General features: G+C 39.2%; 1 protein-coding gene across 1 annotated transcript; it reads left to right on the top strand.

Moving 5' to 3' along the window:
- Positions 1 to 159: 159 nt before the first annotated feature.
- Positions 160 to 24,411, top strand: ALG6 (ALG6 alpha-1,3-glucosyltransferase). Its single transcript, XM_063344715.1, is given in 15 exon segments — positions 160 to 203; positions 3,247 to 3,358; positions 6,988 to 7,072; positions 10,502 to 10,591; positions 11,521 to 11,609; positions 14,113 to 14,195; positions 14,876 to 14,948; positions 17,201 to 17,393; positions 17,900 to 18,035; positions 20,230 to 20,315; positions 20,898 to 20,982; positions 22,093 to 22,163; positions 22,800 to 22,868; positions 23,019 to 23,217; positions 23,479 to 24,411. Coding segments are annotated over 14 exon segments (1,539 nt in total). The 5' UTR covers positions 160 to 203; positions 3,247 to 3,276; the 3' UTR covers positions 23,677 to 24,411.
- The last annotated feature ends 824 nt before the right edge of the window (positions 24,412 to 25,235 follow it).

Here is a 25,235-nt window from a genome sequence, read left to right as displayed (position 1 = left end):
CCCGCAACCCACCGCACCCCGGCGGAGCCCGTCTCGCCGCCCCGAGGGCAGCCGCCACCCGAGGGCGGCCGCCGCCATCCCGCCGCCGCCACCGCGCCGCGCAGGCGCAGACCCGCGCCCTCCTCCCGCGCGTGCGCCCCGCGCCGCCCTAACGGCCGGAAGCCGCTTCCCAGGCGGAAGCGCGTGCGCGACCGTTGTGTCCAGTAAGGAGCGGCGGGAAGGGCCGGGCCGTGGCGGGGGGGTGGCGGTGGCGTCCGTGTCCTCCGTGTCCGGTCCCTCAGGGCTCGGGAGGGGGCTGCTCGGCCGGGGTTAGTGTGTGGGGCGGGCTGTACCCCGCATCCCCTCCGGCGCTTCCCCCGGGTGCGGGGCTGGGGGTCGGGGGTCGGTCAGAGCGGGCTGAGGGGGAGGCGGGGAGGCCCCGGGCTGCGGCTCGCCCCCGCGCCTCTCCCTGAGGCGGCTGGGGATGGATGAAGGGAACGTGAGAAATAAAAGCGTTTCCTGACAAGGAACAGGGGAGCAGTAGGGTTGTGGAGCGGGTATTCCTTCAACAAATTGCATTCTTAATTTAGCGTCTGTGGGCTTTTTGGTTTTGGTTTTTTTTTTTTTTTTTTTTTTTTTTTGGAGGAAGGGAAGGGTGCTGCTGAGCTGCGTGCAGCCATCTCTTTGCAAACGATGGGTTACGTTAAGGGTCGTGCGTCCGTGACTGAGTTCTGTGAGTTTCCCTTTGGCAAAAGGAGTGGGTGGTTTCTATCGGTGCTATTTATCTGAATCTTCATAGCGGGCAGCGTGAGGGATAGCGGGCTTTTGGGGCTGTGATTTTCATCCTGTGGCATCTCGCTTGAGAGACCCTTTAGTTTTGCCCATCCTGAGGCAGAAGGTGGAAACTTTAAGTTGAGACTGACTAAACCAGCTTCATCATCTCCTGGAAAGTCTTATTTGTTTAACATTGCTATCTATGGGGTAGCAAAAATCAGAGATCCATGTTTTACAATCTAATAAAAGCATGGCTTTTGTTTCAGGACGCATGGAATAATTACTAAAGATTAAAAATGTAGGAAAGAATTTTTTTAGAACCACTTTTGACAGGGGAAATTTCAGTACCCCAGAAAATGATAGTTACCCCAAACGTAGGGAATGCAGAAGGAAATGAGAGGAACAGAGATGGGAGAATCTGCAGGTGAGGTTGTCATTGTGCAGGAATTAAGGAGATACAATTAATTAATACTTGTTCTAACTGAGATAGAAAGGAAGGCCAGGTGTGGGTATTTTATAGAAGGTAAAGGCCAGGCTTATGACACTTGATTTTTGTAAGTTATATAGGACCCTGGTCTTACTGGGCCCAAGTTTAGGAAGCATGAGAGTTCATTTAGAGTAAAATCTTCTACAGACTCTACCTCAGTATCTTATTTAGATATATGTGCCAATCCTGCGGCTTAGGCGCAGGTGTAGCACTGAAAGCATGCAAATATCAGGATTCACCTATAGATGGTGATCCACTGCTGTCATAGTTTTATATTGCTAAAGTAATTTTTTTTTCCCCTTGATGGTGGTGTTGGGTCATACCTTTCTGCGACTAGTAAATAAATATGGATATAGTTTGAGCAGAATAACCTAAACCTGTCTTAGATGTTGCTTGTCTGTTGCTAAAACAGCAGTTCAGTACTGCTGCTGTGTGGGACTTTTTTGCGTTGTTTTTTTTTTTTGGCAGTGGCAAGTGTATTAAACTCGCTTAAATCTGATGATGGCTCTTCTGTGACGAAAGTCTTTGTCAGTTGTACCCAGGCTCGTTCGCTATTCTGTAATGTATCTATTGCTGACTGGGAGGGGAACGGTGTTATTGCTGCTGATCTGGCAGAAGTACAGCCTTTGGATTTACTGCTGTCTCTCGCTGTCAAGACTGGAGTAGTTTCTTCAATTTTTTTTCTAATGGAGATGAAAATATTTTTGATTCTCTGTGTCAAAGCTTGCATATTCTATAATTAATGTTTTTTGCATAGGGCAACATCATTACTTTCCCGTTTCTTGATTTCTGAGTTTGATGCACGTGGCTTTTAGCAAAATTTCTTAGGGTTACTAGATCCCTAGTATGGTCAAGCGAGCTTGGTGGGAGAGCAGTCCTCCTGCTTTTTTGGTTAGAAGGATGAAGATCCCTTGAGCCTGGTAGGTTTCATCTGGTGTATCCTCTAGGGAGAGGTTGCTGATGGACAGTGGGCTTATGCTTGGGAAGGGAGAGGTGGAATTTCAAGCCCCTTTTTGAGTATAAGGGAGACTGAAGTAAGACTCAGATCAGGGATTTTTGATCATTAGCGCCAGATGTTTGCCTTCCTAGGTCAGTAGTATGCATTTAATTGTGGTCATGTATTGGCTCATGACTGTATTCCTGTGGAATCAGTTAGAACACGTGATACAGAGTTTACGATGGGCTCTGCTTTTATAATGGCTGCAGGAGAACAGATAATACCTGTTCCAGCATAAGACCTGCCAGTACACTATTAACTTTAAAATGGTTTTCAAATATGTTTAAACCAACAGAGAAGCCTATACCAGGTCTGTATTTTGCGTAATTTGGCTGTGGTGGTCTTAGTCAAGAAAATAAGTGGCATTAACTTAATACTGGGGCATTAACGCAGCCTTTGAAACTGTGTGCTTATTAACAGTATTTTTTTTTTTCTAGTGAGTTATTGATCTGTGACTTTTTATAGACTTCTTTGAAGAGGTTTTCCTTGTTCAGTGGCAAATATTAGTTTGTCAGCTACTTAACCTACATGATTGGCATGAGTATTTTGGGTACCGATGCAATCTTTTTTACTGGTCTCTTTTAGAATCTTCTCTTGTCACTTACAGGTAAAACATGCTGCATGTTTGCCTAACAAATTGTGTGGAGCTTATTAAGATGATGCTTAAGTATGTACCTGTATGTACAGCGTGGTGTTGATCTGGTATTTGATTTCTCTTAAGTGGATTGAAATCTTTTACCCTTCTTCTTGCTGTTTATGCATTTTGGCAGATGCCTTTTCAGCTTCTAGCTCAGAAACAGGAGAAATTGTTTCTGGGCAGCATTTCGCTTCCCAGTTAGAAATTTTCCAGTACTGAAACCCCCTCCTGATTGCAGCGTGCTTCCAGACGCAAGATAGTGACAGAATGTTTCTGGGTGGGGAGAAAACTGGGACTGTCAATAGTACCAGTAAAAGCCTAAGGAACAAAAACTTGGACAGTATTGTAGCAATGTTTATGGTGTTCTTTCAGGTACCTTTTGGCTTGTTACAAAGACCGACTATGGAGAAGTGGAGCTTAATGACAATTACTGTTTTACTAGCACTTACTGTACGCTGGACTGTATCGCTTGGTTCTTATTCAGGTAATACGTGTTCACGGTCTGTAAAACAACCACATGAAGGTGAATTATGGAGCTTGTGATAAATTAAAATAAACTTGCATGTAAAATCATAAATAGGAAGCAATGTGTTATTTCAAGTACTGTCGTATTTTAGTGCCTCTCTGTTTCCCTAAGGTTCATATAATACCTTATTCTTATTTTTCTGAAGTGTGCAGTGATTAACATCACAGCCGCTTGGAACAAAATACTGAAAAAAACCCTTCGCAACTTCTGTTTTTTTGGAGGGAGGGGGGATGACGGTCAGTAATGTTTTAGGAGGAGCCAAAGAACAGCTGGCTGTTCACCCCTATGTCTTTTTTGTTTAAGTAGCTGCAGAATATTATTGCAGTCCAATTGTACATTTGTTTAATCTTGTCCTTTAAGTTCTATAACAGATATAGCCGTAATTTGTATTTAGATAAACTGTACTGGTGATAATGAAGACAGTGTAAGGGTGACATGGAGTGAGCGATTACATTCTGCCTTGTAGCTATACTTCCTTAAGATTGTTTATAGCATGAACTAGAGCTATATTCTTTTAATAGATGAGTTTTTCTCCTCCCCATCTCATAATGCTTGCAAAGAACTAGCAAGGTTTTTTCCCAAACCTCTCAATGCCATTCCTACACTTCGAATAAGCTTGCACAAAGCTTGCTCTCTGCAATTTTTTTTATTTTTTTTTTAAATGAACCATTCCTTTCAATCCCCATCAGCTAAAAGAATCACAAGCTAAGTCAAATTCAGCTCTGGCTTTCTGTTAAGGCAATTGGGAGCCTCGTTTCCCGAGTAGTTGGAGCTGTTCAGTAGTATTCTAGTGATTATAAACTGGTAACTCCTGGGTTCCGTTTATCTGAAGGACTTTGTTTGAAGATAAGTTGCATGCATACCTTCTTGCACAGTTGTCTTATTTTGAGTTTGCTTTCTGAAAACGCCGTTATGAGAAATCTGTTCTGTAGGTAACTGAGGCTCTCTTTTACCCATCTGTAGGCAGAAAAGCAAACAGCCTGTCCTTTGCCATACCATATTAAATTTCTGTTGTACTGCAGATACTTACAATTACATTGCTAACTAGATTTTTTTAAAAGCTTATTTAATTTCAAGCCAATCAAGATTCCAAAAGAGTCTCAAAATAATGCCTGAACTGAAACAACAATTTTAAAATCTTGTTTCATACACTATGATTGTATAATTTCTTTTGGAATAGGAAAATCTGAGCCCTATCCGATCAAGCAAATTATTAAAGCATGCGCTTAACTTTGAGCATTGGCTGGCTGGAAAAAAGACAAACCTGAATGTTAGAAAGAGCTGTCAAATGCATAAGTACAGTGAGGTGGTTTTTTTTCCTCTTTGACTTCCTTCAGATGTAATAAACCTTTAATGACAGGAGGAAGGAAAAAATCGGGCAGGGTAATGTTTAAACTGACATGGTCCTGTTGTTTTGCTTTCACTGCTGATCAATGCAATAAAGTTGAGCGAAGGATTAGAAGTAGTGGTCGTTCTCTGAAGCAGACTCTGGTAGAAATGCTGATTCGGCATAGTCTGAAGCCACACGCGGCATGGATGGCCAGAAGCAAAGAGGTTAATTCTGCCCTCATTTACTGTAGAGTCTCGTATCGCTGTATCATTTCCATTCTGTTGTTACTTGCCATCGAGCATGCTTTTGGATCTGCCTCTGGAATTAGTGATGGTGAGAAAGCAGATAACTAATACCTAGTTTTGAAAGGTTAACATTTACAATGAGCTTAGATTAGTTGGTCTTGGAGAATTATTGAGGAAGAACTTCATAGATCATGTAATTTTTTTTAATGCATTGCCAAACTCCTGCTAAACGGGTAGAAGCTAAATAGCCGTGTTGAAAGGCAGCTTCAGACCCTTAAAAATGTCTGTTTCCAGGTAACAATAAAAGTGAGTAACACCACTCTAAATGTGAAGTATTTGTGACCCTTTTAAAATATAATACTCTGTTTTTGTTATTTCTGAATGCTGTTTGGCTGTGTACATGATGCCTGCTGTAGGCAGAAGCTAACTATGCATTCTCTAACTGATGTGTGATCGGTCTCTGTATTTGGCTTTTTAGTAATTGATCCTTTGGATTAAGATCTCTTTTGAATATTCTGAAGCCAGATCATTTCTTCTCCTTTTTTTTTTTTTTTTTTTGAGGGGGAGAAGCTGAAATAAAACATGCTTGTGTTTATGTTTATATGTGTATATACGCACAAACACACACACATACACACTCGAAAATTTGGCTAACACCTATTTTTGTATTCTAGTAATCCTATGACAGGTTTTTTGTTCCACTAAATTTATAGCTACAGGATGGCCACCGATAAGACTGCTATTCTCTAGTGACCTCACTTATTCGGGAAACTTTTAGTTGAGTATGTCATATGGTGGAGATAATCTACTACCCAAGAATAAATTAGTGGAGATAATCTGTTCAATCCACTACCCAGGAATAAACAGTACATATCTGAGCTAGTGTGACTCCCACAAACATAGATCATGTGAAAAAAATATAGATGGCTTTCCTATATTTTAAAGAAACTCTTAAATCTCTGTCTGGCTGGTGTCAATATTTTACTCGAAGTACTATCAGTCCAGTTTCTGTTCTCAATAAGTGCAGGCTAATAGAAGTAAATAAACTCTGTGATAAAGATGCTTAATATACTGCCATTATCAGAGTTAGGCTTACATTGAGGGAATTGTTTCTGAGTAGACATCTGAAGTATTTGCATTGATAAAGCTTTTTTCTGTGGAAAAAAAATATATCTTAGTTTCCTAAGAGACTTGTGTATGCATGTGTGAAAAGTGTCCTTTAACATAATCCACTTGCAGAACTGCTACATAACAATCGCTCAGTTGAAAAACGTGTGAGAGAGAATTCCTGTCAACCAGAATGGAGCAGCTATTATTTTGAAAGCTTTGTAGATGATAACAAAAAAATATTCTAAACCTATTCTGTGTACTGAATGGCCTGATTTAGTAAATGGCTCATTTTTATTAACTCTTTATTAAGAAGCATGGGGAAAGGGACAGATGCAGTATTATTGCTAGTGTTACAAAGCAGGCAGCAGAGGAAAGGGAGAGGAACCTGGGGGACTTGCAGCAGGTCCTAGTTCTAAGTAAATTTAAAAATAAGGCTGGCTGTTACTTTTAATAGCAAAGTACCACGACATGGCTGAAACACAAGGGAGAACATTGTCAATTATTATATACTAAGAAAGTGAAGTAGTTCACACAAAATCAGTATAAGATGTCCTTTATGTACGTTTTCTTATTTCGGAGAAAGTGCCACATTTTTCATCTACACTTGGAAATGATTTTTTTTTTTTGTCAGGTGAGGAAGCAATTCTTCACAGTGGAGTATCTTGATAAATGCTTATCGCAGAAATATCCAGAGAGCCAAAAGAATACATAACTTTTTTTTTTCCTCCCTGTTAGACTGCATAGCAGACTGCATAGCAGATGAGGGCTCTATTTTGTTCTCAAATATCAGAGAAGAAAGGAGAATAAAATTAGTAATATATTAATATGCAAATACATATCTGGAGGCAAAGCAATCTGCATAAACTGAATGAATTCCTGCATACTCTGTCATTTCTTTTTAGGTGCAGGAAAACCACCTATGTATGGAGACTATGAAGCTCAGAGACACTGGCAAGAAGTTACTTACAATTTGCCCATCAGGCAGTGGTACGTAGTGCTCTTGTAGTTCAGGTTACAAACGGGTAAATGTAATGAAACTTTGGTTTGTGTCTTACTTTAATATACCTTTAAGTTTAAGATCTCTGCAACATCTTCGATTGTTCTCTGAACTGTTCTAAAAACCTTTTTATAGTAATATAATATCACCCTGTTCTTAGATGGAGGTACCATTTTCTTCACAAAAAAGAAAAAAGCTAAAATTTGGAGCTTTGACTTGCTAGCTGTGAGCTTGTATGATAAGATATTCTGACTGGTAGGACTTTCTGTGAAGCTCCGGCTTTGTTTTGAATTGACAGGAAAGATCAAGAAGCAATTTTTTAGAGATCATAGAGAAGCTTGTTCTCCTGGCTTAGAAAAAAATCATTTCGGCTTCCTGAGTTCCAGTTCTCTAATGCACAAAAACTTCCGTGATTATCAGCGCTACCAAAACGAACTGTGCTCATCTCTGCCAAGCTACGAGGCTTGCCAGTAAATGCAGAGACCTGAATTCTTGTGCTGGAGGCACTGGTTGTTTTTTACGCCTGGGAGTTTGTTGTTCACACCCATGTTCTTAATATAGATTTTAAAATGTGGGTGCCTGGAATCTAGATGTAAGGATAGTGAACTTAATTTATACAGATCACTTAAAACAGTAGGAAAATTATTCAAATATTTTATTTATTTTTACATTATTCCTAATCCTCCTTAGAGCTTGCATGGAACGGTAAAAATTATTTAGTCCATATATATGCTACAACATAAATTGGAATACATTGGAGCTCCAGGTCTTCTTCCAACAGGGATAGTGGCATTCTGTTTGGTGTAGTTTTTTCCTCAGATATTTGTTGGGGAACAAGCTGATATGACAGAATAGAATATTAATTCAGTTGTATTTCTGTAAATCTACGTGGGGCCAATTCTGAAAGTATGGTGCACTGTGGAATTCTGCAGATGACTCTCTGTTGTGACTTCAGATCATCCTCTTGTGTCTATATTATCATTTCTCTTCCACTTTTTTCTGGGATATCTAAACCCCTCATTGTGCCAGAGTTTGGATAATGGAGAGCTTACATAATAATAGACTTGGCAGCTTTGATCCACTCTGCTACGCGGAACTATATGTACTTAAAATTAAGAGTTATAGCAGTCATTATTTCTAGGCATTCCCAGGGGCCAGATGAAACTATATTGCAGGCTGGGTTTAGCCTATGGGCTGCCAGTTGGGCATCTCAGTCTTGTTGTATTTGCTCTTCGTTTTATTTATAACAGAAGTTTTTTGGATTGGGTCTGCTTTGGGAATTGAATTGCTAATACGGCAAAGTCATATTCTGTCTTGGGCGTTTGGAAAATAACATCTCGGCTGACATGCAAGGGATTACATTCTAGAATACTAAGCTGTCTTTCCCCTCCTGTATTATAGAAATACGCAGTGTGAAAAGATATTACATGCTCTGGTATGTAAAAATAGCATTCACATTTGAAGTTGAGATTGTAATCACTTCTAGTGCTGTTGTTTGTTTAGCATTTAGAAAAGCTGTCTACGCAGCAAGCACGTGCTCTTCTGTAAATTTGTCTAGGTAAATCTAGAGAGCAGATCTCTTGTGAGGGTATAGTCCTGTCAGATCTCTTGATCTTTTCACAGGCTTAATTGTCCCATTTAAACAGGCATGTATAGGTAATATAGCTGCATGTTCTGTGCTTGTTCTCTGATCCAAACCAAAGATTTATTAAAAAAGTAATGCTGCAGTAAACTACAGTGTGGTTCGTACTTAGTTTCTTTGTGTGACATTTCACTAAGCCAGAGGCCGGAATTTAAGTATTTCTTTTTTTTAATATTATTCTTTAGAGTCTTGACATTATTTATTAAAGGCTACTTTAAGAACGTCCTTTCTTATTATACTGGTAATTAAAACTGTGAAGGCTTTTTTGCTATATATTACTGGGTATAGGGATTGTTTTTTCTTTTGAAACTGAGTTTATGGCAAGTAAAATGAAAAAAAAAAAAAAACCCAAAACAAACTGGAAAGTTTACTACTAAGTTTGCAGACTATTACAGTCTGCCTGAAGAACCTGAACTGCCTTGGCATGAGCAGTCTTGAATTCTAGGATAAGAAGCAGAGGTGCAACTCAAAGAAACATGATTTATCATCAGTTCATAAGATACTTCAGGCAGCTCATAAAGGATTCAAGAAATATCATTTACTATAATAAATGTCAAAAATTGGCTGCATTTGAAGAGAGAAACTGGAGAAGCCAAGAGCTTGCCCCTTGGCAGTTAGACTAGTTAGTCTGTTTCACTGTGAGATATAAAGGGTCTGATGCCTTATTTTTGTAACTTCTGTTTTCCTGGGATAAAACCTTCTGTTTCTCATTTGGAAGAGGAGTCTTAATTCTAACTGCTGCCAGCCTTCCGTAGAAATACCAACACAGTGTAATTACAAATTGGAAAATCCTTTTCCTTTTTCTCACGTGATCCACCTGAGTTTTGAGGTAGAACTAGGTAAAGTGGTTTGGCTGACATATCTGATTGAGGCTGATGACCTTGTGTTGTTTATTCAGGAGGTGTTACTCTGATAACGTGGTGTTCCCTTCAAAGGAACTTTTTTGCCCCAACTCCTCCATTTGTGCTAACAGAATTGCATAGGTGCACCTGCTGTGGCATAGTTTTCTTCCAGACCTATGCTGCTTTTTGTTTGCCTGTGTAATATCTTTACACCACCCTTTTCCACTTCTGTTCAGTTGCTTTCCAGCAGTGTAACTTCAACTGATGGGTTTTCAGAATTTTCATATTAAGGTCTGTTGAGCAGAAGCAGCTCACAACTTGCAGCAATACAGTCGAAAAGAGTAGCATTCAGAAGTCATTGTCACGTACTAAATGTGCTGTCCAGGCCCAGGAAAAAACGGAATCTGGGATTAATATAAGGAAAAAAAATCACTACTGAATTCCATTTCTCTTGAAATTTCCTTGTAACTGTATTGGTTTTATTTCCTTTTTGGCAAACTGACTGCTGTCTGCCGGAATAATTGGCATGCATGAAAAATGTAGGTTTGGTTTGTAGATGGAGGTGCGGACCTGCAAAGCCTACCACATAAACAAATCTAGAGCTACAGTAGATGTATACAACCATTTTTATCCCGGCTTTGTCTTAGCCTCTGGATTTTTGTCAAACTCTGTTCACATTAAGGATTTTCCCCTCTCTAGGTAAGTGACCTCTAGCAGTTAAATCTTCCATTTTGCAAACACAAGTGAGTGTACTCTGAATCACTTTTGCTTTTGTGTTGTTGCTTGGGATTTTTTTTGCACAGAGTAAAATAAAGCAGATACAGAAATTGCTAACTTCTGTTTCGTTTTTGAATACATTTATAAAAATATTTGGTGTAATATTCCACCTTTTCCTTGGGCTGGAAATGTAGATCCTTCTTTAAATTTTTTTTTAGGTACTTCAATACAAGTGATAACAACCTACTGTACTGGGGCCTTGATTATCCACCTCTTACTGCCTATCACAGTTTTCTGTGTGCTTACATGTAAGTTCATTATTTTAAATGCCTACTTCTGTGAAGAATACAAAGCATCACATTCACCTTTTTTTTTTTTCTTTTTTTCCCTTCTTTTTTTTTCTTTCTTTCCTGTTGAGAGAAACTAGTAGCTAAAAACTACCACTCTGGAAAGTAGTGTTTGCTATTTTAAAGCTAGGGAAACAGATTTTGTGTGTATCCCTGTTGCTTAAAATGAATACTGCTGTTTTTCTGTCTTGTAATTATTGCAAGGGAGACTGAAGGGTTACCTTTTTCTTTTTGCCAGGCCTCTAAATTTTAGCAGATTTAGGTGTGATTTAGATACTTCATTTTCATATAAGCCGCTGTTGGGTCAGTGATGCACAGAGGAAAGCGCTGTAGGAATTGGGTGCATCGCATGGGAAGCCTCTCCTGTATTGAGAGCCCAAGTGACATTTGATGACTGGATATCATGTAAATAGAATTCTGTTATTGGAATACTTTTTCCACGAGGGCTTTACTGCTGTTGGAATGAGACTTATGGAATAAGAATGTAGGTTAAAGTGCACAGGCACAGCTATGTGGGGCATCTATGTGAACTGTAAATGGTTTATATTTAATACTTAAGTATGAAAGGTATTTACAATTGTTTTTTTAAAAGTCAGTGGAACTAGACTGAAGGTGGTTATCTTGTCCTCATAAATATTGTATTCCATTTTTACTGTTCTCAAAGATTATTATTTTTTTTAATTGTGAAATAGCAGCTAAAGTCTATAGTGTAAACTGATCTAGCGGTGAGGAAAATCTTTCATTGATCACTATTGCTCTTTGAAATATTTCTTCTCATTCATCTTAATTCTTGGAATATGCTCCTGTGCATGTCATCTTTATTGCTGAAGGGAGTGTAAAGGGAAATGAGAACTGTCTACATTTTGATGTGTCTGTACTTTGTTTTACAGTGCAAAGTTAATAAATCCTGATTGGATTGCTCTGCACACATCTCGGGGGTATGAGAGTCAGCCACATAAGTTATTTATGCGTACAACAGGTAGGAAAATTATATTTCCTTAGGATGATTGTACAGCTTTGTCTTGCTTACTAATTTAGCATGTTTAATATCATGCAGCTTCTCTGTCTTTACCAGTTTATTCTCAGTTCTTTGACTTGGGTGGCTTTGCAGGTCCATTTTTGAACCAGACTCCTCTGTTCTGTTCTTTTCTGCCATCATTTGTGAAGCTGATAAATTTAAAATATACAAACAAGTTTTCAACCAAATTGGTTCAGTAAAAATTCTGAAACAAAGCTACTTTTTTTTTTATTGTAGCATAGACGCATTCTTTAATTTTGAAAATAGCATTGTTGTTTTCCCTTCCATTCTGATAAATACGTTTTTCATTTTCAGCTTGGCTTGGGTTTTACTGTAAAATTATTTTGCATGTAGAGTGGCATTCACTGACTTAACAGCCTCTTGAGGTCTCGGAGATCTTTATTATGAACTGAATAACTTATCTGAAAGGGAGAGATATTTGATACTTCTCTAAAGATGTCACTTTTCCTTCAAACGGTCACCACGTCCTAGAGATAAACTTCTGCTAACAAAAAAGTAAAAATGTATTTTACCATTTTTATACTAAATTTCATTTTCCTGTAGGCAATCATCTGACCATTTGATTATTTTGAACTGTCTCTACAAAGAAAAGGATAAAACAAGGGCAGAAAAAAATGTAGATAACTTAATTCAGTAGCTGTATCAGTAGGCCAGCAAACAATGTGGCCAGTGAGCTCTTGTTCTCTAAGCAATGGCAGATGCCATATTATCCTGTTACTATTTTCTTTCATTTTAAATCGGTCTTTTACTTTACATAACAGTAGAGTTCCACAAAATGCTTTGTGATTGCAACAACAGAATTTGTTGTTCATCAGTAGCTTCTCTGTACTTCACAAACCTCTCAGTCTGGTCTCTAGTAATTGACTGAATTGAAAAAAAATAAAAATCGCTAGAACTTAATTACCCTTGAAATGGTCTTTATTAATTTTGAAATCAACTCACTTGACAAACCACTGATGGATCTAGGAGAACTAAAAACCCTTTTTTAACAATAGCCATTAGAAGAATTCATTAAAATAATTCAGAATGGTCAATGTCAGCTGTTGGTAATACACCTTTATTTTACGTGTCAGTGTATTTGTTTTGCTAATGCCTTGGGTATATTTGTTTAATTCTGTTTAAGCCTGCACGATGATTCATCACCAAATAACTGATATCTTTAAACACTCTCTTCCAAAGCCCATGACTAAAAAGAGGCAAAGTGTACTTCCCTCTTCGAATAGTTGCATATTTTCTGAGCACACCTTCACAGGTGGCTCTTTTTTTAATAAGATTTCAGTTTTTATACTTGTTTTGTACATCAGCAAGCAAATGCTGTTAGTTGAGTGCTCCAGGCTGTGCTGCTCAGTGCCATCGAGCCAGAGGGACACGGTCCTGGACTTGTGATAAATGTGGATGTTTAAATATTCTAAGGAGATATTGAATCTCAGCATCTACAGTTTATAGAAATAATGGAAGATTTTTCTCAGGCCCTTAAGACAACACTCCAGAAGAATTCACCTGGTGGTTTAAGCAGGAGCAGGAGTTGACATAATTCTAGGCAGGTTAACCTGCTGGTTCTGTTTCCTTGTCGACCCTCTTACATATATTTGCTGTAGGCAGATGATCAAAGCCAAATGACTAGTTTTAGTCTATTTATCCACATCACTAGTAATTCACACAGATACAGTGGAGATTGTTACAATCTAGTGCTTCTTAATTATTTGTGTCTTCAGACTATCTGTTCCATCAAACAACTTGACTGGATCTAGTTGTAGTTGATTTCTTTTGAGAATTAAGAATGCCTTCTCTCGTTTCGGCATGTGAGGAACTAGAGTGTGCTCCCTTATTGACTGAGGCTGTGCCAGGAGCCAAAACAGCTGAACACATGGAAGCAGCAGCTTTTGGACATCAGAAATGATAGTGTTAGAAACATTAACAAGATCAAATTCTGTGGACCTCCTTCTTTTTGTCCTTTGAAGTGGAACTACCCAGTTTATTCTAATGAAGGACTCTCTGATATTTTAATGTTTATTTGCCTCTACTTTGTCTTTCTGAAAACAATTGAAAAAAACTAGCTTTGGTGTAATTGCCAGCTGTCTTTAAAACAACGAGACATACTGTGAGGCAACGTAAGACAAAATAAAAGCATGTTCAGCTGAAGCTGTAGTCACACGCCTTTTGAACTTCAGTTGAATTGAATGACTAAAGTGAAGTTTTCAGTGAGGATACAGATGCAAACCCTACATTCAAAGGTAGGCAACAAGTCTTACTCCAACGCTGTGTAGTTATTGTAATCTGAGGGTTTTTTTATACCAAATACGACAAAGAAGTGGAGCATCGAGAAATTAAAACTGTAAGCAGAGTCAAAGATTCACAATCCAGATAAAAATACACAACGTGGATAGCGTTGAGACAAGGTATGCGGGAGGATTCTAACATAAAGTTAATCTTTATTTTTCAGTGTTTGTTGCTGATTTGCTGGTTTATATTCCTGCAGTTATTTTATATTGTTTTTCCTTGAAAGAAACATCTACTAAAAAGAAGGCAAGTATCTGGTGTGTGTGTAAATTAAAACCCAAAGAAAACATACTGTTAAAACAGGATAGAAATGTAACAGTATCAGAGTTAATTAAGGTATAGAACACTGTGATGTCTTCAATCGACGTAAAATGGATGACAATTAGTATATCTCGTATTAAAGGCTTTTCAGCTAAAAAGATTTAAAAAAAAGCTATTATCTTACAGCAATTATTTTAATGCTTTCAATAACAATAACAAGATGCTTTGAAGTTTAGTAGCCATGAACTCCTGAATTATTTCTTTCTGAATTTATTACTTGGGTAGTAAACCCAAGATTTGTGCTGTGACAGGGGGAATCTAGGAACTGCTTTGTCTTGCACACTCCTTCTGGTAGAATGAATACACTTTGGAATAATAAGTCTTCTGATTTTTGGACTAATTCCAAAGGTTAAGGTGGGTGCAGGTGATCTTTGAGCTGGTTGGCAAAGGGCAGGCTGGTCTCCATTCAGTATTTTTTTTATTTGTGGAAAATCTGTATCCTTTTTTATTCCTCAAAATACGACTGACAGATTACTTGTAGAGAAGATGATTTCTACATATAGGATGCACCGTTTTTGTACTGGAGAAGTAGTATAAGTTCCTTGTCTGGAGTCTAACTTAGAAATAATTATTTTCCCCTTTGCTTTTCTGATCCTTCTTTCCAGGTTTCCAGCGCTCTCTGCATCCTGCTTTATCCAGGCCTCATTCTTATTGACCACGGACACTTCCAGTATCCTTGTTCTGCAGTGAAATCAGTTTCCATTTAAAATACCACTGTTCTTTAGTACTTGTCTTTAGCTGGGCAGAAGGATACTTTTGTGTACAAAGTCATCTGAGGGGCTTCTGCCTACCCCAAAGCAGAGAATATTAAAGAAAACTGGAAGTCTTAAATATATTGGAGATAAATAGTTGATATTGGGATAGATAATCCGAACACAAATAGCTTATATTTCTGTCAGTCACTTTATCGCAGAAAACATCAATGACAGTGAAAAGAACAACGGTTTGTGCTCCTGTGATTTGTGTTTGGAGAAAGAATCACCTTAGTTCTTCTTGAGATGGCAGAGGAGTGTGTCAAGTGCAGTTGTGTAAAACGTTCAGTTCTATAAAGTGTGCCAGTCTGTCTTGCCTTTACGATTACTTGAGAGTGGATTCACATCACTTGATGCTTCACCACTTAAAAGGTAGGCATCTAATAGGAGTTGGGCCGTCAGAGCTAACTAGTCAGTATTGGTGGCAGACACCTTCACAGGTGGCTCTTTTTTTAATAAGATTTCAGTTTTTATACTTGTTTTGTACATCAACAAGCAAATGCTGTTGGTTGAGTGCTCCAGGCCGTGCTGCTCAGTGCCGTCGAGCCAGAGGGACACAGTCCTGGACTTGTGATAAATGTGGATGTTTAAATATTCTAAGGAGATACTGAATCTCAGCATCTACTAAATCAAGTTTACTAATTTGTGGTTTTCTTCCAAGAGAGTGCATGGCGAACTTGAAAGATGATATATCTTAGAAAGTAGATTTGGAAGGAAAAAAAATCATCATGCTATTGGATATTTGAGTTACAGTTCAGGAATTCTGAAATTCTATTTTTGGTGTGACTCTCTAAAGATGTGGATCACCTGGAGACGTTGCTTACAAGAATGGGGACAGGAATGAATGCAGTTCAACTTAGGTGAGAGAAGTGGTGGCCAGAAAAAGGCAGAGGGTTAGTTTTCTAATATGCAAAAGGTGTACAAAGAGGAAGGCAATAATCTTTTCTGTTTGTCTGGTGTTGGACAGGGCAAGAAGTAATGGCCCTAAGTTACTGTAGGGAATATTTGTTTTTTTTTTTAATACATGGAAAAATCTTTTGAACTTTAGTTACAGTGAAATGCTGGAATAGATTGTCTGTGGATGTTGTGGAATCTGCAGCCTCAAGATCTTTAAGAAAAGGTTCAGCAAACCTCATTGTCAGGACTGACACAGGTGTAGCAGACACTGCAGCGGACAGGTGTTCTGCGTGGTCTCCTGTGGTCTCTTCCAGCCCTGTGACTCTTAGATGAGTCACTATCTGTGACCGGCTCCTAAGAAGTCAAGAGATTTACACCTTAACTGCTGCTGCACATCTCTGCAAGATCACAGCCTTTTGGTATAACTACCCGCTGATGTGATCTCAAATATACGCGGTGGTTTTGAGTGGGAAATTGGAGTGGGCTGAAAACAACGTAGGCAATCTCGGTGTGTTGTCACAGTTATTTATATTGACAAGGAGAAAACAAAATATTGCGAAACTTCTGACAATACAAGTATCTTATTTGGTTTCTCTCGTTGTGTAAAAATAGCCGTAAAAGACAAAGCTAATCTTTTGTTGCAACTTGATAGTAAGTGTAGCTTAGTCTCTTCAAACTCTACTGAGCTTAGGAACCTGTTCTCAAAGTCCTAAGGAAGAAACGTTGCTTTTAGTAACTGTTATTCGTTGTTTGTACAGCATTAGCAGCCGAGGGAACTGGTCGTGGATGAGGGTGCGTTGCGAGTGTAATATAATCACAAAAGCCTCAGGAATCCTTGAACTAAATAATATATAAATTAAATACTGATGTATTTGAATATTCTGCACATACCTTTTGGGAGCTTGGAGGAGAGACTCTTGAAAGCTTTGTCCTTAATCATGTAAATTCCAATAAAAAAATATTTACCCTGATGTGTCTTACTTAAGTACAGTCATCAAAAACTTGGTTGACTGAGTATATATTATGCGTGTGTGTGTTAATTATACGATTTGTCCTCATTTTTGCCTGTGCGAGCTTTGAATCAAGCTCTTGGAAATACAAAAATTGCACTTTAAATAGAAGTAAAATTATTTCTGTCTCTGAACTTCGTAGTCACAACTGGCAATGTGTTTTTAAAACTAACTCGGAAAAACTTATTTTGCACGGTATTTTATGCTTGTCCCTCAGGGCGTTCGTTACTGACTTCCAGTAGGAAGATGTATATCTTGTCCTTGACATAAGAAACCATATACAACTCAGTGAGCCTGGGCTTCGCCTTGTGGGGCGTTCTTTGTTTGTCTTATGACTGGGACCTTTTGGGGTCAGTGGCATTTTGCTTGGCCTTAAATTATAAGCAAATGGAACTCTACCATTCTCTGCCCTTTTTTTGCTATTTACTTGGAAAGTGCTTCAAGAAGGGACTGAAAGGAAAGGGGTAAGTGACTTTAAACCATTTTATCTTTCTCAAGAATATGTGCAGGCAGCCTGGCATTGAGAATGTCATTCTCCTTATTTGTATGCGGGAATTGCCGAATTAATTTCTAGTGGAAGATACTTACCTTGTTGTAATGTATTTCTCTCCAGCAAAATAAATATTTCTTGTTGAGAGCTACATAAAGTATTTCCACTGAACAAATAGCAAAATCTGTTTAGGTGTCCTTTCTTAGCACTCTTCATTCTGTAAGCTAATTTAAATATGGGCTGCAGCAGGCAACGTGATTAAATTGACAGCAGCGGCTCTGTGGTTCTCGCGGAGTTGGTATCACTAATCTGGGGATGATGAACTTTTTCTGTGGTACTGATACCTCTTCTTGTTTAGATTTGCCTTCCATTCTTTATCTCTTTTTTTAAAAAAACGTTTACGCTATAAATTAAGAACTGACTTTTGTTACCAGTAGCTGGATGTATCTTTTCTGATGTGAGCTTTTCTTTTGATTGCAGATTAGTGTTGTTAACTAAAATAGCAGGGACAGTGGTGGTTTCCTTTGCTGTCTGCTGGCTCCCGTTCTGTACCGACATGGCACAAATCATGCAAGTACTCAGAAGACTCTTTCCCATTGACCGAGGCTTGTTTGAGGCATGCATGTTTTCTTCTCCCCCACCCCGCTGTAAATGTTCTGTATTCTTAGATCCCTTGAGAAACCTTCATCGTGACCTTTAGGGATTTCATGTGGGAGACACACCACAGAACTAGTAATTTGAGCTGGCTTCTTCAGCAGTCATTTCTTGCCAGTTATTTAATCCAGTATTTAACCCCAGCTCAGCTGGCATCTTCCAGGATATTATATGAGTAGACAACACTTATCCCATCATCAAACCCATACTTCAATCCATACATTTTTCCATTGAAATAGATTCCACAGTAATTGACAGAGTCAGAAGATGTAACCGTAAAAGTTAACGGCTTCAGTCTCTGTCTTTGCTTCTGCATGGCTTTTTTCAACCGGACTTGTTATTAAAAAAAAAAAAAAAAAAAAAAAAAAAAAAAAAAAAAAAAACAACCCCAAAAATAGTGTTTTGGGTGCAGCCTAGAACTTCCTTTTTGACCCACCTTGTACTTCCAATGCAAGTTTCCACAATATTTTCCAAAAGTTTTAGGCCAGATTTGCTTTTACTTTCCCTCAGGCTGTCGACACTCGCTGCAAGGCGCTGGGTACTGCAGCCTTTGTCCAGCAAAGCGATTACCCGCTTGCCTACTGCTGACCCCCAGCAGTCTCCCCCATAAAAGGAAGGGTAAAGGGTACTCATTTCCCAAGTAACACTGGCTCATTGTTTTGCTTAATTAGAGCCTGAGCCTTAATATTACACTTTTAAAAGCAAATTCTCAACTTCACGTTTAACCAATAAAATGAAGCTTTGAATTTTCAGGTTTTGATGTCACAGGGATTTAAGCAAATACTTACACGGCTTGATTAATCTTAAAATTTCTTTTAATATAAATAATATTATTATAATATAATAATTCTGTCTGAATGTCACAACTGGCACTTTTTTCTTCAAAAGTTAATGCTGATGTACCAAAGGCAGCATTTTATTTAGGCAGCTGTACGGAAGTCTTCTCAGCGTATTCTCTACTAGTTTATTAAAAAACAAACAAACGAGCCACCAAAACCCCAAACCAAACAACCCACTCCCCCCAACGTAACCCCCACAAAAGATCACACACACACACACACACACACAAAAACCAACCCAACCCAATAACCCTATTCCTTGGGAAATATCTGGAATTTATAAAGCTTTGGTCACCAGACTTCTTATCCAGTACGAAGTTTAAAAATGAAATCTGTAAATGCCAATAACCAATGAGTGTGAAAGAGCTTAAGGATTTTAGTCTAATATTAGCCCAAATATTTTCTGAGTTGATCAGGGGAGTGACTTTGCTGGATGCTAATCTAGATAAAATGAGAAATTGTCCACGTAAGCAACGCGCAGTAAATTTATACCGGGGTGCGTGTAACAGGTTCTTTGAATCGGTTCCCATTTACAGAAGCAGTAACAAATGCTGATGGTTGTAAAATCGTATTGGCTATTAAGTAGGCGTCTTGTGTGTTTGCTGGTGCTGCCAAACCCTCTGTTCCCCCGTAATCCTCAGCAGATTTGAAGCGCATACTCTGTATCGCTGGTGAGCACAGGAGGACGATGGCTCAGTTGTTGGTGCTGGTCGCTCTCTTGCTGTTATGTCTACACAGCTGTGATTCAAGCAGCTGTTTAGGGATGAGTTTCACGAGCACGATAGCTGTAGTTACAAATTTAATTTTGAAAGTGATCCTAGCACAACTGCTAATGTCTTTAGACTTCTTGATTTATTAGAGGTTAACTCTGTCATTGCTAGCAAGCAGTACGCACAGCTAAATACGTTCAGGTATGTAATGGAATGTGACAATACGCAGAATGTCTTCGCACTTGAAAAAAGATTCATATATGGCACTGTTTAATCAGGGACGGATCATTTCAGAGCCTTATTTTCACAAAATGTGTGATCTCATGAGTTACGAAGTAGTCTCTTGTGCTGAAGAATTATTTCTCAGTTATTTTAGAACGTTGTTTTAATTGAGTCTCTTAAAATTTTCCATTTTTCAAGATTGGAATAATTTAATGTACATCTAAGACTATGATGTATCTCTGTAAGTGTCTTTTTGTAGTATCGTGGTAAAAACACAACAATCCCCCACCTCCTAAGCTCCACTGTTGTCACAAATATAAATTTAAATGAATGAAATTATCATTAATTACCTTTTTTTTTTTTTTTTTTCTCCTTTCCTTTCCAGGATAAAGTAGCCAATATTTGGTGCAGTCTAAGTGTCCTTATAAAGATAAAGAATATAGTATCACCTCAAACTCAACTAAAACTCAGGTAAGACATAACTGAAGTGGTTTAGGTAGTTTTTTTTATTTGCATTATTTTTTGCGAAATGAGTATTTTTTGTTGAAGAATTAGGAGAAACGGTGTTTAAAGTCTTGAAAAAATGTTTTCTTTCCTATAGTGGACTTTTCTCCCAAGTGATAAGGGTTTCCCTAAGTACTGTGAGGAATATTTACGACTGAAAAACTTCCTCCTTATTTATATAGTGATTTAAGCTACTTGTTTGTTTAAAACTGAGTTAAAACTTTTATGCTTTCTCTTTCAAAGAATTACCTCTTTCAGTGCTTTTAGAAGTCCGAGTTCACAGTTTTGTTTTTGACAAAGTGAAGAATTCAAGTCTAGGTGTCCAGAGTCTGAAATATTAATGGAAATGCTTTATTCCCTTTTCACAAGTGCTTCTGTCAGCAAAGGCGCTCAGTGCTCTTCTCTTGTGATTGAGTCTCCTTGAGGGATTTTGTACTTCGGAAAATTCCAACTGAATTCCTAACTTCCATCGTTTTTAAAAGTGATTATCTGATCTCGTGGATGTAGTTACTCATGTATTAAAACTGTTTTTCTTACAAAATTCTTTAGCTTTGCTGTAACATTCCTGAGCCTGCTTCCTACTTGTATAAAACTGACCGTCCAGCCTTCTCTGCGAGGATTTAAATTTGCTTTGGTAAGTGGATGTTTTTCATTGCTCTGTTTTATGTCCAGCACCGCTGTGCCACCACCAGTTCTGCTCACAGTGGCTGCAAGGTGCAGGGGTGCCTCTGCCACTAAATGCATCCTGTTTCTGATGAACAGAGGGGTTAAAAAGTGTTTTGCTGTCACACGTCCAGGGGGATCTGACCCATCTTTTAAACCCAGACTTTTTTCCTTAGCCTCAGTTTTCTTAATTTAATGCTGTGTTTTTATTATCTTCCTCTGAAGAATCTTGAGAAAGTTCCGTATACATTGAAGCCTCATATAGAACTGGATTTTCTCCTCTTTTTGTTTAGCTTCCAAAGTGCTAGTTTTTCGTACTGCATTGGCTGCAAAATTCAATAAAATGTCCCAAGATGGACGTTGTCAGTTCATTAGTAGTTTGAAAAGAAAATGATGCTATTTCCAAAATCCTTGCCTTTTATTAGTCATATTGTATCGTTGAATTTAAGCACATTAACATGACTTACACGCAAACCTTGAAATCAAAATTATATGGACCTGGTCCTAAGGTTTCAAGAGTTAGAAGATAATTTTTATTTTTAATTTTATGTGAGTACTGCTTGAGAATTTATCACAACGTTGCTAAAACTAACATTTATCCTTTCTAAGAATTAGTTGATGTTTTACAGTGTGGTTTTATTTGGTGAAAAAAAAAAACCAGACAGTTTGTTTACTTTGGTGTATTGGCTGCTCATGATGATGAGCAAAATTTTATGTTAAAAAGGTGTGTGGCTTTCGCCATAACTGAACTTTGCCAGGGCTTCTGTGTGCGAATAGTCTGCGGTGTACCTGGTGGGGCTGCTCTTGCCAGTAAAGCTGAGCAAGAGTGAGGGCTCTTCACAGGAAGCGCTTTCTGAATAATTCTGGGTAAACTTTCAAACAATCTGTTTTTATGTATCGGTGGTAACAGAAGCAGCTCTGTGTGCTTGTAAATTGCACTGGAGTAAATGTAGCAGTTAATTAGAAAAATCAGATCGTTTAGCTCATATGTTCATGTAAAGTCTATGCCAGCAGAGAAACTAACCCAGTGCTTTGCATTGCGGTCACATATGCTAATACACCTCTGATTTCCTTTTCTAAGGTTAGTTGTGCATTGTCATTTTTCCTGTTCTCCTTTCAAGTACATGAAAAATCTATTCTTCTAGTGTCAGTGTAAGTAAATTATTTTTCTGTGGATATATTTTGATCTCTTTTTCCTTGTCTTGTTATTGCGTGCTGCTTTCTCACTTACAAATGTATCTGATTTTAAAAACTCTACAAGTTATTCAGAATATCAAATGTGTAAGTATACAAATACAGCCGTGCTGGTCTCTGCGGGGCAGCGCTCTGACTGGGTTTGCCGGAGCAGGACGTGGCACAGAGCGTAGCTGTTTGCCCAGGGACAGGCTGCTGCGGGGTTGGTGCAGAGGGCAGAGACGGGGCTTAGCTGCCCAGCGAGGCTGGAGCCCGCTGGCAAGTTGAACTGGGCAATTGATACCTCACTAACAGCGATGGTAAAGGGGCCCTCTCTCCCTTTGTCCTTAGGGTGTGTTTTTCCCATCCCCTGAGCGATGCCCCGTGCCGGGCAGAGCGTTTGCAGGCTGGGGTTCAGTGGGGAGCAGGGCACCCCAGCAGAGGATGCCGCGCTTGGGGCACTGCCTGTGCCTGGATTCTCTGAGCCGGTGCCTGTGGGGAGTGGGCAGAGCTCTGCTCGGCCTCCCAGAGCAGGGGGAGTGCAGCGTCCTTGGGGAAGGCTGAATCACTGTCACTTCAGCATTTGCATATCTGTTTTTCCTCTTTTTGTTTTAGACCAGTCTGCTTAATCATAAATGAAATCCCCTTTATGGCTACGTGGTTTTTACTTGTATCAACTTTCAGGTGAGTTGGACACTGTTAACATTATTTAAAAACAGTGTTCTTCCCCAATTCTACTAAGTATAAATGTATTCTTTTTCCTCTTCTTTTTACGTTCTTTGAAATATAACTCGGAATGTGCACTCACTTCTGCGGGTAATTGTGTTTTAACAGTATGTTGCCCCTTCTGCTGAAGGACGGCCTGCTGCTGCCCTACGCCGTGACCATGCTGGCATTCCTCTCAGTCTGCGCGGCTTCCTTTTCCATATTTGAGAAGACTTCAGCAGAGGACCTGCAGCTGAAACCCTTCTCCCTTTCCCTGAAGGGCTATGTGTCTTGGTTCAAGTCTTTTCCCAAGATTGTCAGGAGTCTGGTAAGCAATTTTAATTCCTGTAACTCTCAGTTGCAGCTCTTTGTGGTACCGGAGCACTTGCGTAAACCAGTTTTATGTCCGTAACTGTGTATAAAGCCCCGAACAGGGAAAGCCGCGCTATCTCAGTGTAGAGGTGTGCTATAATTTTTCTGTGGTGTCATCTATGTATAGACTGAAGAATACAGAGCACCCAAGTAATGACGCTTGCTCGTTTGAGGTGTTAAATCACCACTAGCTAATATATCATTCCTTATCTTACAGTTTCTTCTTTCCGTAACCCTGATGGGCGTCCTGTCTCTAGCCAGCGCTGCAGTGCCTCCTCCACAGAGGTTACCGGACTTATTCCCTCTATCTGTGTCCGTTATTTCTTGCTTACACTTTTTATTATTTTTGGTGTATTTTAATGTTGTTATACTCTGGGACTCAAAGAATAGTAGAAGTCAGAAGAAAATCAGTTAATCAAGGACTAAACTGTGAAAGGACAGAGTATTTTCAGTGAGCGGTGTCTGGCGTTGCAGGTGAACCTGTTTGTCATGTAATACAGTTCCTGTAGCCTAATGAAAATCAGGAAACGCATTATACGTATTTAAACAGAAAATAATCAGACTGTTTTAAAGGAGAAGAATTTTGAAGAGCTCTTGGAGATGTGATTTGGTGTGTTTTCTTCAGAAATGTAATACTTTTGTTACCATTTGTAAACTTATATATACCTAATAAAGGACCAAATTTTGAATTAATGCTAAAATACCCTAGTTGTGTTAGCAAATCAGCAAGCTGTCTTGTTAGCATTAAGTTGACATGTTTCCCAGCATTAAAAGCATAAGCAAGTAGAGCAGATTAAGTGGAAACTCTTGACTGGTGGCTCTGAAGTTGTCTTGCTGAGCGGTTTTATGACGCAAAGTGTTGTGTTGTCAGTCGTTGTTTCGTGTAGCCCACTGCAGTCCAGGCTGCTGTGCGAGGCGCGCTCTGATGCTGTCATCAAAGCAGGACACTGGGTTCTTCAGCTGATCGTGTGGGGAAGCAAACTCCCCCTTCAGCAGTGTCACCGGCTGGAGATCTGTGCGTTCAGCCACCAGCTGGACCCAAGTTCTGCAGCAGCTTCACTTCACCCACAGGCTTTGCGTTTCCTTGTTTTCTGTGTGAATTTCCACGTTACCAATACTTTCAGAATGCTGAAGAATTGCATAAGCCAGAGAAATGCACCAAGGCAGAGAAGCAGCGGCTGTGACGTTTGGGAAGGGGAAGGTTCTTGGGTATGTGGCGGGCGGGAGGACATCGCTTCCTTCGCTGCAGGTCAGCAGCTGCAACTTGGTTTTAACACTCACGTAGTTTTATGACTCTCAACTGTTTCTAACAGGACTGAAAAGCCAAAAAAAAAGCTTGTTTCCACTGAAATAATAGCTGAGGTACTGCCGTGCAGGTACTAGGCTCTTCAAAATAAAACCCAAATAATGAACCCCCCCTTATCACATATTAGTCTGCAGCTGTAAACTGAACTGAACTCCGCGGTTTCTCCCTCTGCCTAGTACAGCCTCCAACGCCAATAGTTCAGAGAATACAAACTGACTGAATAATTATATACATAACAAAGCATTTAGTAAAAAAATACATCGTAAAGCAAGTCATGGTAGTATAGTTTAATTAGGAACCTGACTATCCTTTATTTCTTAACTCTGCTCTGACACTATATATATATATATGTTTTTTTTTTAAAAAAAAAAAAAAGCAAAGCCATCCTTGTTTAAAGCTTGTCCCCGGCCCTCCCCGCGCTGTCACATACCACCCTGTCACTGACATTAGCACATTGTGGGGCTGTCGCTGCAGCGTCGGTTGTGAGTGTGTGAATCAGCTGTTCTGGGAACTTCCAACTGTGTGAGTTATGAATACTGCAGATGAAGTGGCCACGGCCTGACTGTATTTATTCAGTTTTTCCAGCTTTACTTGTTGTGGAAAAAGTAGCCACAGCCAACATTATAGCCCTGGCAGATAAGACAAAATAAAAAAAGCATGTTTGAGTA

Source organism: Chroicocephalus ridibundus, chromosome 8, assembly GCF_963924245.1.
Source record: "Chroicocephalus ridibundus chromosome 8, bChrRid1.1, whole genome shotgun sequence".
NCBI classification, from domain to species: domain Eukaryota; kingdom Metazoa; phylum Chordata; class Aves; order Charadriiformes; family Laridae; genus Chroicocephalus; species Chroicocephalus ridibundus.
This window is presented reverse-complemented; position numbering and strand designations above follow the sequence as displayed.